At 42.5% G+C, this 14,934-nt stretch overlaps 1 protein-coding gene across 9 annotated transcripts in view; it reads left to right on the top strand.

The window, feature by feature from the left end:
- LOC309339851 (uncharacterized protein) overlaps nt 1–14,934 on the top strand; it is a 160,648-nt gene that overhangs the window by 64,413 nt on the left and 81,301 nt on the right. The window contains exons 4-5 of one of the 9 annotated variants that reach the window (XR_014155562.1): nt 9,969–10,081; nt 13,525–13,660. The exons of 5 other annotated variants lie outside the window; for them this stretch is intronic. Coding sequence is in view for 1 of the 4 variants with exons in the window: in XM_081858370.1 (XP_081714496.1) it covers nt 9,969–9,995 (27 nt within the window). In the remaining 3 variants the exon portion in view is untranslated. Of the gene's footprint in view, nt 1–9,968; nt 10,190–10,243; nt 10,575–10,624; nt 11,346–13,524; nt 13,661–14,934 lie in introns of those variants that run through there. 3 more of the 9 variants (XR_014155563.1, XR_014155564.1, XM_081858370.1) reach the window with 3 other exon arrangements.

Genomic DNA, 14,934 nt, shown 5'->3' with positions numbered 1-14,934 from the left:
TCTAAAAACGTAAACCCAAACCCCCCAGATTTGCTTTGTTTTTATTTTTAGTTCTAAACAACATGACTGGGAGATTTTGCCTGAGGGAACAGGTAAAAGGATTGTATCTGGTCCCTTTCCAGTTCAATCTAGAGAGAGAAAAAAAGAGACAGGATGTCAGCTACTTTTGGACAATTGGCTCCTATTAGGCCCCATCCATCCCAGCTGTGGCTAATTTAAAGAGTCACAGGTGCAGCAGTAATCTGTCAGCGGGAATAGTGGCAGTATGAGCATTCAGCTGCATTAACACCCTGCAGCATAGACCTTGGCTTTCCTTTAGGCTACTGCTCCAAAGGAGTCAAATGATGGAGATTAATCACCAGCACAAATTTGACCAGGTGAAGGCAGAGGCTGGTGGTGTAGGGACGTTTTGGAAAAAACAGTCCATGCTTATGTGATTCTCATTTGTCCCTCCCAAAAATAGTGGAACTACTATTTTATTCCCTAACGTACAGCTTTTATTCTCTGGGTGATATTATATACTTACATTAGCCCTCTTAAGGGATTCACACATTCTTATTTTCTCCTCATTTTTGCATCAACTATACCTATAACTTTCTTTATCTTTCTCATTTCTGCCTGCCTATTTTTTTCTTTTCCCATAAGAACATTGCTGGGTTGGTGGTGTGATGGATAGATCTCACATGACTCAGGTCATGGCCCATATGGGTGGATGTTTTACATATGACTTGAATAGCGTAAGAGGAACTGTGGAAATGGTAGCAACTAGACCACCCAGGTACCATTAAATTTTTGCATTGGTGCTATTGTCTGATACTGAGCTCTCAGGTGATTCAGAGTGTATTTCTCCATTCACAAAACGATAGATAAATGGCTTAATTGCTTTCAGAAGATCTACATGACTGTAACTGTGGTACTTGGTACACTTAGAAGTTGAATTAGGCTGAAATTGTGCACTTTGTGAAACACAAATTATAGCATCACTGAATATATATTCATTTTAATGGAGAAAAACATTTTAAATCATCAAGTGCTGCTTATGAAGCTTAAAAAGCTTCAGTTATTTTGAAGCATTTGAAATTGACAAAATTGTCAAAATTGCATACAAACATGTAATGGTTTTTACTTGTGAAGGCCATTCTCACATTCTTGGGATGCATAACAATAAGAACAGATCTCTGCTGTTACATTGACGTTTTCTTTGATGTTTGCGTATGGCATTGGGCAATAAAAGGCCATTTGCTTTCTGCCCATTGTGGAATTCTGAAGCAGTACCCAGAAACATCCCAAAAATGCATACCCAACTAAACCAAAAAGTGCAGATATGAGCTGGTTTACACATGCTGATGACAAAATGATAAAATCTGGAGGTGATAGATGGCAGGTGGGTCTAACTTTTTTTTAATGCTCCCCTGTGTCAAAAACAACCTGATGTGGCAGAGCAACTGGGCCCAAACCTTTATATCTACCATACAAGCTTTATATCTGCAGGGAGGTTTTTTCCTTTCACATTACAGTGGAACCTTGGGTTACGTACCATCCTCCTTACAAATGCTTCAGGTAACGAGCTCTGCTAACCCGGAAGTAGATGCCCCTAGTTGCGAACTTTGCCCCGGGATGCGAGTGGAAGTCATGCGCCAGATCATGTCCTCCTCCCAGAGAGCACACGTTGCGCTGAGATAATCAAGACTGACCTCACTGCTGTTGTGGGTGGGAGCGATTGGATAGCTACAACAACCCGTTTGGTGGTCCCTCGGTTGCTGGGGTAAATCCGGCCAATGGGATCATTTCATGGATTAACCAAGGGACACATATATACCGCTGCACGTTGCATTGAGTTTCCTCTTTTTCACCTTGTGCATAGGATCACCTGCCCACCCTCCTTATATTTAGGGATCATTATGACTTTCCTATAGGGATGCGGGTGGCGCTGTGGGTAAAAGCCTCAGCGCCTAGGGCTTGCCGATCGAAAGGTTGGCGGTTTGAATCCCCGCGGCGGGGTGCGCTCCCGCTGCTCGGTCCCAGCACCTGCCAACCTAGCAGTTCGAAAGCACCCCCGGGTGCAAGTAGATAAATAGGGACCGCTTACTGGCGGGAAGGTAAACGGCGTTTCCGTGTGCTGCGCTGGCTCGCCAGATGCAGCTTTGTCACGCTGGCCACGTGACCCGGAAGTGTCTCCGGACAGCGCTGGCCCCCAGCCTCTTGAGTGAGATGGGCGCACCAACCCCAGAGTCTGTCAAGACTGGCCCGTACGGGCAGGGGTACCTTTACCTTTACCTTTATGACTTTCCTATGCCGTCGTGGGTTGTCTGTTGTTGGGGGCCCAATAGGAATTTTCCCATTTGGCTGATTGGCTGGTGCCCCTTGGGTTTCGCCTGCCGCATAGCAAATCGTCACAACTTTGTAAGGTTTGGCGGTTAGGCATTGGTTCAAGGTGTGGTGGGAGAGGATGTGAATAGGCTGTGCCTGCCCCTCCAGTGCTAGGGTATTTCGTTAAAGGAATTCAGGGGCTCACCTTGCTTTTGTCCAATCCCCTTCCAGGGGTTAGGACCACACCAGCGCCCCTGGGAGCATCTGGGGTGAACTTGAGTCTGAACCTGGTCCAATGTTTTCCCTTACTGACGTCTGCCGCAGTCCAAGCGTCAGTTGTGCCCTGCTGAGGTCAGGTGCAGCTACTCAGGAACCAATGCCTAATCAAACCACTCATCATCTGTAATCAATAGAGTTGTGGCCAAAATTATGCCCATAACCTTAAACTAAATTCTGTGTCAATTGTGCCTTTATCTATTGGGGGAGGTCTTGGAATCTTAACATGCAACAGCGGGAGGCCCCATTAGCGAAAGCGCGCCTCATGTTAAGAACGGTTTTGGCTTAAGAACGGATCTCCGGAACGAATGAAGTTCATAACCGGAGACTCCAAGGTCATACCCCACACTTGAAGTTTGAAATGGTAGGGCTTTGTCTACACATGCAGTAACATGAGATGGTAAAATACTGAAGTAACACAGACTGAAGGAATCCCATGATTTAAAGTTCTCCTACATAAGGGAGGCTGAGGAGGGAGTCTTCTCGTCTGTGCAGCCCAGGACCTCCACGCACACTGCCCAGGCTGGCGCCTCGGAGAGGTCACTTTGGTGCTGCTAACAGAGGCAGCGGTCATGAGTTACCAGCCCCTGCATCTACAGCAGGGCTGTGATTCTCCAGAGATCTGACTTCACCCCCAGAGGTGTACTCCATTGTTTCTCAAGACAGACTGATGCCAACAACAAACATCCCTGCAAGTTGAATACTAGAATCTTAGTTTTTCATTGCTTACTTGGGTTTCTTCTTCAGGAAATTTCTTGTTACCTATGGGAGCGTTCAAAAAATGGCCCAACCCCACATATAGTCTAAACCTCTCTGCTACCTCAGCATTCTATCTATTTCATTCTGCTTCATGTTTAAAGCAAGTCTGAGATGGATTCAAAAGTGGGAAATTAGATTACATCTACAACATCCTCCAGCATAATATTGTTTTTGTCCTGAATGCCTCATCGTGTTCACTGTATCCAATGATGGGTCATCACATTTGCTACTTCGTTCTACTTTGTCCTATAATTTTCCATACCTTTTTTTTATCATCCACGTTCACTTTTTTATCATCCACGTTCAATTTCTCTACTTCCCTTTGTTTCCTTGCTTATAGAATGGTTTATCTTTTTTTTTTTATAAATATTTATTAAGGTTTTTTAATATAAATGCACACACAATAAACAATCCTATTTCTGTCATAACAATTTCATCACTTCTTTGGACTCCCTCACGTCTCCCGCTCCCATTTACATCGTTAAAAGTTTTTCCACACAAATTATCAACTTGTTTTCAATCTCATGTCCATTCATTCAAATATAATCTAGCACTTCTTCCAAAAAAAATTTTATATTTTCTTTAGTCTCACTTATCATCAAATTTAAATCTAATTTAGTGGTGAGCAGTTTTTTATAATCCAGCATCCTTCTTAAGATTCAACCAAATTACAATGTTTTTGTAAATACATTTTGAATTTCTCCCAGTCTTCCTCCATCTTCTCTTCTCCCAGATCACGGATTCTGCCGGTCATCTCGGCCAGTTGCATATAGTCCATCAGCTGCATCTGCCACTCTTCCAGTGTGGGTAGATCTTGAGTTTTCCAGTTTTTTGCGATAAGAATCCTTGCTGCCGGCTTATAGAATGGTTTATCATTTCCCAATGACTATGGGAGCAATCCTAGAGCAAGATTTGCAAGCATGGACAGGCTAGGATCCAGCAGATACAGGCTTAACTCTCTCATCCTCAGGCCGGTTCCACTGCAGCTCAATTGGGACCCAGCCGGCTGAGCAATCCCAAATAAGTTGAGCTGGCAGAAAGGGCAGTGCATATTAAGCACTGTTTTAAAGGCTTGTTTCCCCCCGGCAGGCTTAGGCTGACACAACCAGTAGTAGCCCCACTTCTTTGGATCTGGTGTAAACGCTGGTTTAACATATACTGGGGTTGCTTTGTGCCAGCTTCTTGTGTGTAGGATTGCTGCCTAAGGCTGCAAAGGACACCTCACTTAAGTGGGAGTAAGCCCCATTGAATTCAATGGGACTTGCTTCTCAATAAGAGATTGTTAGGATTGCAATCTCATTTTCCATTCTTTTCTTGCTGTCCATCTTTTGTCTGCATTTCATACTGTTGTTCACTCGGTTTTTCTTTATCTATCTGATATTGGGGTTTATTCTATTGAGGGATGTGAAGAGGGGGGGAGAAATGTATTTTTCTCTGTTTTGGATTTAATGTTGTTTTCCTTCTGGCTGAGCTGAACTTTCATCTCTTTTTTTAGAATTCATATTCATTACATTTTTACTTTGGATTTCAATTCACATTTCATAAATCAGAACGAAAGGCTGTACTCCAAAATGGTGCTGGTAGTAGGGAACTTTGTCCCACATGCACTTAGTGGACAATGGACAGTTACCCCAGTGCAAATAAATGCAGGCCTGTTTTCAGTAATATGTTGTTGTGTGTTAAGTTCCCAAACCGCCCTTGAAATAATTCACAATAGACACAGAATTATGGTTTAAGGTTTTTGGCATAATTTTGGCCGCAACTTTATTGATTACAGCATGTGAGTGGTTGCTTAGGCAGGGCAGCACTGATGCCTGGACTCCAGCAGAACGTCAGTAAGGGAAAACAATCTGGGGGAAGTCTGAGCTGAACACCAGTCTCTAACCTCACCCCAAATGCTCCCAGGGGCTCTGGTGTGGCCCAAGCCCCTTGTCAGAGATTCAGACAAGAGCAAAGCAAGCCCCTGTATTCCTTTAACAGAATACCCTTGCAGCAGCAACTTGGAGGGGCAAGCACAGCCAACCACACCCCCTCCACCAACCAATTGAACAAATGTCTAACCGATTTGCTATGCAGTAGGCAAACACCAAAAGGCACCAGCCAATCAGCCAAATGGCAAAATTCCTACCAGGCCCCTGTCCCAAAAGCAGACGACCCCTAGTCAGGCATAGCAAGGTCAATAAGCCCCCAAATATAGGGAGGGGGTGTGATCCTGTGTACACAGCGAAAAGAGGAAGCTCAATGACACATGCAAGGATACAAATAGCCCCTCGGTTGCCAATTGCGAGCTCCCTGAGCCAAATTCCTTCCACAGCAACCGAGGGGCGACCAATTGGGAGTTGAGGCCATCCAATCGTACCCGCCCCAGCAACAGCAGGGCAGTTTGGGTGACCTCACCGCAACCCGTGCTCTCCGTGATGGAGGACACGATTTGTTATCCTGCCCTTCTTCTCAAAGGAGCCCAGGTCTGCAAAAGTCTCCAGTGTGTGTGTAAATAAATAAATCCAAAAGAAAGAGAAACCCAAAGCAAACAATTCTTTTGGGATGAATATGTGTTATGCTTAATCCATATGTATTAAATCTGAAATATATACAACCCATCCCACCCGATTGATATTTAATTTCCTTCTGATTTCCCAAATGAACATCCAGAGTCTGTGTTCTTCTTACCTCTCTCGTTTCACATTTCATTTGTCTACAGATAATGTTCCTTCTTTTAACTATTCTCAGCTTTCTATGTTCCTTAAGACTGAGTTCTTGGTTCTCATATGTTTACTTTGTGTCTTCATCCTCTTGGTCCTTTTGGTTTTGATTAATGCCTCTAGGCTAATGATATTTAATTAGACTTTTCTGTCCCTGTTATCGCTCTAGCATCATTTCCTAATCTTTTAGCTTGTCTGTCCTCTCTTGGTTGTCTTTTCATTTTCTGAAACCTAATTTAGCTAAAGCAGTTGTTGTTTCTCTTCCCATTATGTCTGCACATTCCTCTTTCATTGGCTGTTCCTGGCATTTTCCTCCCTCTGCCAGAAATTTTGGGCACTCTGTTTCTATTTGTCCTTTTCATTTTTCATCCCATGAAACTTCCATTGCTGAGTTCTGTTACTCTTAGCTTCCTAATCTTTAAAGATTTGTTCTTTTCTTTCTGTTGACACTCCTCATTCTTAAGCTTGTTGTTTGATTATTATCATTTATTGCAGTAGGATTATTTCAATTCCTTCCATGTTGGCTTGCCCTTATCTCATTTTAGGTTTCTTATTTCTGTCTTTCATTTTTCTACTTGTGCATTTGTATGTGTTGTGCCTCTCATGCCTTTTCTGCTTTCTTTTCATTGGCTTTACCGTATCCCTTCCGTATTCAGTTCAATACATTATTATTAAAGTTGAAGGGTATCCATTTCATGGCTCCCTCATATCTTCTCTGCTTCATGTTATTCGTCTCCATGATCTCTTTGTTTGTTTTGAATACTCTGCCAATAAGACCTGGCACATTCAATCTCTAGCCGCCTTTAAGAAATGTTTTAACATGCATTTGTTTCAGTTACTGTATATTTGAGAGGAGATCTTTCGTCTATTTCCATTTTTCTTTCCCCACTCCCCTTTTCTATCCACTTTTCTGTTGTGCTATTTATTTAGTTTTAAGCTTTGAGTCAGATTCTCCCCCCTGCTCTGTCCCAGCCACTCCTTGGGGGTAATTTTGTACAACACCTGTAAATAATGATGATGATGCTAATATAGTAGTAGTATTAATAATACTAAAAAAGGGGGAAATGAAAATAAAGAGATATAGTGCCTTGCCTTGTGACTCCTAATTTTGATACGCAATTTTGTCGACAGAACCTGATGATATGAGCAAGTCTTTCTTCGCTGTTCTTAATAGTGGCATGGAAAATACAGATGGAGTAAGAGCAGTTCTTCGCCAGTTTATAGTGCAATCCTAAACAAGCATGGCAGAAGTTAAGCTGCCAAAAAGGGTGGTGATCCTCTGGCACTATTTTAAAGGCTTGTTTTCCCTCTGCCAAGGTTAGGCCCCACTGCTGAACAGAGTTTTCATCTAGTGTAACTTTATGCTGGCTTAATTTACACCGCCTTGTTTTATGCCAGCTTCTCAGGTATAGGATTGCTTCCTGTGTGTCAGAGTTAGGAATGTACGGATGCAGATAGCCCTTTCATGGCTCCCTCCTGCTATTTTGTTATTAATGTCTAGAAATCCCGAATTCAAATCTTGTGGGAGCATAAGAGATTTTTGCAGTAGAAGAAAGTGCGTTTTTGAGTGGATTATTTTAGAATGTCGGCTGAATAATGCCCATGTCATGTTGTTGTTGTTTAGTCGTGTCCGACTCTTTGTGACCCCCTGGACCAGAGCACGCCAGGCACTCCTGTCTTCCACTGCCTCCCGCAGTTTGGTCAAACTCATGTAGCTTCGAGAACACTGTCCAACCATCTCGTCCTTTGTCGTCCCCTTCTCCTCGTGCTCTCAGTCTTTCCCAACATCAGGGTCTTTTCCAGGGAGTCTTGTCTTCTCATGAGGTGGCCAAAGTATTGGAGCCTCAGCTTCAGGATCCGTCCTTCCAGTGAGCACTCAGGGCTGATTTCCTTCAGAATGGATAGGTTTGGTCTTCTTGCAATCCATGGGACTCTCAAGAGACTCCTCCAGCACCTCTACTTAAGCTCAATAGTACCCTAGATGAGGACCAGTAAAGTGTGCTCAATCCAATCAAGACAAGGGTCTGCTTGCGAGTGATTTGTTTGAGCAGTTAAGTGGCATTCACCCTGCTTTTCTTGGGGGTTGCACTTTCCCTAAAATGATCAAGTTCATAGTCTTAAGGAGCTACTAGAACCTGCATTGTCAATGGAGGCAAAGGTAGCCTTATTGACATAAAGAACTTTTGTAAGCTTTGGTTGATACACCAGCTTCCAATCCTATCTGAACATAGGTAACCAGAGCCTTCAAAAAGCCCTAACTGACTTGGAGCTCAGTGTTACCTGAAGGATCACCTTTTCCTGTATATGCTTCAAGATCTCCATTAGAGACCCTTCTCCAGGTTTCCCAGCCTTAAGGGGTGAGGTGAGTTAGGTCGGTCCAGATCTTAACCACCACGTCTAGGGTGCGTGCTGGTGGGAGGTAAGTGTTAAAAATGGGCCTCCTGCCCCTGCACTAAACTGTAGTGGCAGGAAATATTCATAAGGGAGATCTGACTCCACAACACTGATTTCCCCAGCCAGATCCAGTGAGGTAAAGGTGGTCAGTCCCCCCCACTTCCTTGTCCTTTTTGATGCCTCTTGACTGCAGGGAGGCTATGCTGAGAGTATCCCTGCAAATGTGGGAGGTTAGCATCTTGCAGGCAGATGATATCTAAATTCTGCAGGAACGTAGTTAAATCTTCATCTCCTTTCTTGTTGTCCCACCCTGCCAAATTCCAGGTGAGGATATTAAGATCTTTCTGAGGTCTACTAAGTCAGAAATGAGAGCTCTCCACAATTGGTATATTTAACCCCTTTCTATTGCGCACATCGTTCTCATAATAGTACTATTATACCAATTGTGGGGAGGGAGGGGAGTTGCGACTCGGCAGAGTCAAAGGGAATGTATGGTGTTATTATAATTTGTTGGAAAAGAATATGTAAGGAAAACAATAAAAAATTACTTAAAAAAGAAAAAAAAGAAAAGAAATGAGAGCTCTCAGGTGGTCTCTGTAGCACCAGTTCCAGTATGGCTGGCTATATCACTGGCATTTGGTCTTGAGGATACATAGTTTTTTGATGCTGGGTTCTTATGGGAATGGCTAAATGTCGATTCCCCTTCCCTAGGTGTAGACTTCTTCCATCTTGGATGGAAGTTCCCGCCATAGGGTTTTGGGAGCGGTGCCGGGTTAAAGGTTAAAATTCCCTGCGGCAGAATTTTTCCTGTCGCCCTTGTCTCTCCCTATGTACAGGAATGTTATTGGGACAGGTGAGGTGAGTTGACACTAGGGAGAGTGTATTTTTGGTGGTGATGTACTAAATAAGTTATGTCCTCATTAGGGGTTCATCTGCTCTAGAACCAATTTGGATTCTGCCGTATTTTGCTGAAAATCTGTGATCCCTGTTACTTCCCCCTCCAACTACCCCAGCAGCACAAGAACAAGTTTTGTAATATGTGAGCTGCAGGGTACCTGCTTGGTGATTCACCACCCCCCATAACTGCACTCAGCACTAGCAAAAATACTTCTTATATAGCAGGACCATTACTAGCTGGCAATAAGATATGGACTTTTTTTGCACACAGGGAGCTACAACTTTCCATCCTATAAAAAGCTCCTTTACATATGATAATAACAACATAGAGCACACATAATATTCATATCTTCTTTAATGAAAAATTGGAAGACGCTTCTGGTGCCATAAATTACATGCAAGGACAAATTTAAAAGAGTTGTCCTTGACTGCTTCAAATCCACTGGACAAAAATAAGCTTTTGTGATTTATGGAAAGGGGGAATAATGACTTTATTAAAAGGCTTGTTGGAGCTCATTTTTCAAAATATATAGTACATGAGATTATTTCCATTTATTACTGATTTTTTATGCCTCAGTTGTGGCAGGCAATACCCATCATTTGTTTATCTCATTAAAATTCTCTCTGCAGAAAGAAAGCATTATGTCATCACTGTAAAGATTACAAGTTCTGTAAGGTCAAAGTTTCAAAATGATCTTAAGTAAATTGGCAGGATGGGAGAAAAGGAGGCTCTATTCTGTCAGGTAAGTACTATATGAAGGGTGGGGGTGAAATGCTCAGCTGTTCAGAACCTTCAGTTGCTGCACTCTCTCTATAGATAGCTGTGAAGACATACTCTGATTCACTTATAAAGGAGGGAAATATTGGAAGTGCTCTAGCATTTGGTTTCATTTCATTTTATTTAGGTATTTCATGTGGAATCCCAAGGCAGCCTACAAAAATATAACAACATAGGAGATGATCTTATGGCAAGACCTGCCAAGATGGATGGGATAATGGATGGATGGATGCATGGATGCCAAGATGAGCAGTTTAGGATGAGAGGATGCCTGGCTTAGCCAGGCTCAGCTGATGTTAAGTGCCCAGCTCTGACTCGGCCAAAAATATGCTTGCATAATTTGCTCATGCTGGCTCATGCAAGTCCCCCAAGAATCCACCGCTGTGGCAGAGGTGGGATCAGACAGGAAGGACTTTGTTTGAATCCTTTGCTTGTTCAGCTTTGTCAAGTGACCTGGCAACCTGGCATAAAACATCATCTTAATAAAGTTCGATTTTCCCTCCCCCAGGCAGAGCAGAAGCAGCCCCACTGCAGAATGGTGTTTGGATCTGGCATAACTTTATGCCAGCTTAATTCGCACCAGCTTGCTTTATACCTCCTTCTTGCGCATAAGATTCTTCCCTAAGCAATTTAAAATAGTAGTAATCCACAAAGCAAGAAAAAATACAGCAGTGATCCAGAGCAAATTAAAACATTGCATGCCCTCAGTTCACATGGATTAAGAGAGAAAGCTTTGGATGAAATGACTGAGCACCAAGAACTTGCCTCAGAACTGTATGCAGCATGGAAGGATTCTAAAGCAGGTGCTCAAAGGTTACTCAGCAAATGAGAAAGTGTTCCCTAAATGTAGATTAAAACAACAACAACAGCAACCACTCCTCTATTATTCATGGTCTTTTTCCTTACAAGTGTATTTTGGTTGCAATTCTAAGCAGACTTACTGGAGTTTAATTTAATTTGGGATTTACTTCTGAACAAATCTGTTTAGCATTGCCCTGATGCTGCTAGAAAGTTCTGGAAGTCTGTGGCCTTAAAGGCTTTCCATACACCTAATACTTTGCAAAATACAGTGGTACCTCGGGTTGCATACGCTTCAGGTTACAGACTCCGCTAACCCAGAAATAGTACCTCGGGTTAAGAACTTTGCTTCAGGATGAGAACATAAATTGTGCAGCGGCAGCACAGCAGCAGCAGGAGGCCCCGTTAGCTAAAGTGGTGCTTCAGGTTAAGAACAGCTTCAGGTTAAGAAGGGACCTCCGGAATGAATTAAGTACTTAACCCAAGGTACCACTGTACTTACTACACTTGCATTTAATTATTATAGCTGGATTTTAAATGTTGCTTTTCGAATGAGTTTTGTGGCTTGTGCCAGTTTTTATGTGGATATTGTATTGATTTCAAATGACAGAACCGAGGAAATTGGTGAAAAGTGTGGAATGTCATAAAATGTTTGGCATAATGTGATGATGGAGTTATTTGGAGTAAACCTTAGGTTTTCTATGGAAAGCCAAGATGCAATGCCTCTTGTAGCTGAAATTATGATAATCCGAACATAATTGGTACTTGCTATTATTTGTGTAACAACCAAAGCCACAGGGTTAGACTCTGGTACTTAATAGGAAGTAATTATGTAGGTGCCATTGATCACCATTTGCCTGTCGCACTGCAACACAGGCTAAAAACACAGGCTATTGAGCTCCCACTGGGATGACTGCAAAGTCACAAACACTATAGCTAAACAGAACTGTTTGATAATGCCTCGAGGTTATTGTGTTTAGTACTGTTTTAAGGATGTTGCCTGTTCACTTCTACCGTGTGTTCAAAATTTGCCCAAGCCAATTGCAGCCCTCCAGGGGCTAGATAAACCTGGCTTCCTAGAGCTGCAGAAACAAACCATGCACTTGTTCTGACTACAATACATGGCTGGTGAACTTTGTTTGGCTCAGTGGGTTAAAAGGCCTATTCTAAGATTTTTTATTTTTTTTAAAAGCTCTTGTTGATAGTTAGGCTGCAAATAGAATAAAAAGAGAGTTCCGTAACCTCCAACGTTTTTCCAATGAAAATAGAGACATTCTATTTAATAATACAGTGGTACCTTGGATTAAGGACTTAATTCATTCCTGAGGTCCCTTCTTAACGTGAAGCTGTTCTTAACCTGAGGTACCACTTTAGCTAATAGGGCCCCCCGCTGCCGCCGCACCGCCACACGCAATTTCTGTTCTTATCCTGAAGCAAAGTTCTTAACGCGAGGTGCTATTTCTGGGTTAGCGGAGTCTGTACCCTGAAGCGTCTGTAACCCAAGGTACCACTGTAGTAATAATCTTATTTTCCCCTCCCATCTGACTGGGTTCCCCTGCCACTCTGGGTGGCTTCCAACATGTATAAAAACATAATTTAACCTTTAAAAACCTTGCTATACAGGAGTGCATTCAGATGTCTTCTAAAGGTTGTATAGTTTTTTACAGTGGCGCCGACTTGGACCCCACACTGGGTGGCCAGAATGCATGTGCCACACTGTCATGACATCACAACACGATGTGATGTCCTGACGTCACTACATCATGGCAGCGTGGCACACGGCTAACGAGTCCACCGGCGCTGTGGCGACAACTGAACAGGGGCCTGTGTTTCTGCCACAGGGCTTCTGTTGGGACCTGCTGTGGACATGCTTCTGGGGTGTGTCTGCAGCCACAATGGGTGCCAACAGAGGCCCTTCAGCAGAGGTGCAGGCCCTGGCCCATTCGCCTCTGAGGTGCCACGGTGCCAGAGGAAAGCTGGCAGCCAGTGGCGGTGGGCAATGTCCAAGTACCCACAGAAAATTTTTGTGGGTACCCGGGGCCACCTAGAGCTGGCTCTCCTGGTTATTATCTCCTTGGCTTAGAGGTCACGTAACTCCATACACTCCAACATTTTTCTCATGAAAATAGGAAATAAGGAAAATAAGGAATATAAGGAAAAGCAGGACATTCTGGGATCATACGGCTCCTGTAAATCTGGGACTGTCCATGGAAAATAGGAACGCTTGGAGGGTCTGGAGTTCTGTTCCCAAAATGAGTTGTGTCCAGATTCAGCAGTCTTTCATTTTTTCCAGCACTGAAGAATAAATAAGATATATACAGTAGAGAGTGCTGAAAAGAGTGAATTGTGCACTAGTTTCTAAAGTAATGAACCAGTAAGACTTAATGAAACGACATCTTCACAGTACGCATATAGGGCCTTGCCAGTACATCTTTCTTTTCAGTTTCAAAGCCGAGAAACACAAATAAAAATGTCCTTGGTAACAGAGTCGTTAAGTAGTTACCACTGAAAAGCATAATGTATGGTGGATTTTTAAAATAATTATTTATCCTGTCAAAACAGAACATGCAGTCTGCTGTAATTCACACATTTCATTTCATTCATTTTCAGTTTCAATAGACAGCTCCCTGCCCCGTTTTGTGAGGCATTGCAAAGCTAGACTAAACTCCAAAGCTGTTGTGGAGAGAAAAGCCCATTGAATGGATTGATGGCTTTATGTTTGACAAAAGACTGACATAATGTCGATTGGAACCCTACAACATTTTAATTCTTTTTCGTAGAAAAATAAAGCGTTAAAAGTGTTGCCTGACTCCTGACCTGCGGGCTGCCACCTTTGAAAGTGAGCATGTTCAAATGGCAATGGGGTGGATATGCCTTTGCCTTTGTCTCCACCGTGCAGATAACATTGTGCGTGTTGCATCGCTCCACATGGATAGCTTTTCAGTTGGATGCCCAAGTCACATTATTCTTCCTCCAAAAGAGATCTGGTGTCATTTGGCATTCACGTGAAGCACCCATCTCTCACCTAGCTCTGTCTGCTATTGAAGGCATGCTTGCTGCTCAGCCATGCACAGATTTTGTTGAATCTAGTTCAAGAAACATGAAACAGATTACATTTTCAACATTTACTCAGTTTTCTGGGCAGTCAGTTGCACCAGGAGGTAAAGAATAAACCCATCTACGTGTGGTGCTATACATCAGGAATTCATACGTCCACACTCACACCAAGTGACATGGAAAAAATGTTCCCCTCAAAAGCAAGAATAAACGTTTCGTGAACATCGTGCTGTGGATCTGCCGTTTAGAGTACAAATTCAGACATAATGAATATTCTGTTTAAAAATTAATGACATTTAATCAAATAAAAAATATTTCTTATACTCTGTTCCAGACATTTCATTTTAAGAGGATGCAAAAATATGGAGTAGGCTGAGGAAATAACAAAAGAAAATATGATAATGACCATGGAATTCTTTACATGATGCATTTTAAATAAAAAAAATCCCTAGTTTTCTTTATTTGACCTGCCAGTGGAACCAAACTCCTTTCTGTGATTCACACAGAGTTCCTTCCCTTAAATATCTGCATAAGTTTTAAGTAGGTGAACAGGGCACCTTTCAGGGAAGTTTTAGACCAGAAGTGATGATTGGAAAACTTCCTTTATAAAGATTCTGATCGTTGGTCCTTCTGGTTTCAGATAGTGGTGTTTTCTGTGCAAAACATGTGCTCCCCCACAGATTTATGGTGCTGGATAGTCTGCCTCTATTCCTGGTAAAAAAAAAAAAACACACAACTTAGTTAAAACAACAAGGAAAAGGCTTCAGCAGTTGAATTGCTGCCAGTAGTTCACAAACATCCAGGTATCTTCACAGAAAAAATGTGACCATTTTCATCATCATAATTTAAAAGTTGTCTTATTTTTCTGAATGCATAAGAGGTAGTTGTATGGTAATTTTGAAAATCACATTTTTGCATTAAAAAAAAATTGTTCAGCACATTGCAATGAATCAAAGAGAGTTC

Source organism: Podarcis erhardii (assembly GCF_964252035.2).
Source record: "Podarcis erhardii genome assembly, chromosome: 4".
NCBI lineage: Eukaryota > Metazoa > Chordata > Lepidosauria > Squamata > Lacertidae > Podarcis > Podarcis erhardii.
Note: the sequence above shows the minus strand (reverse complement) of the source record. Positions and strands in the feature narration are given on the sequence as shown.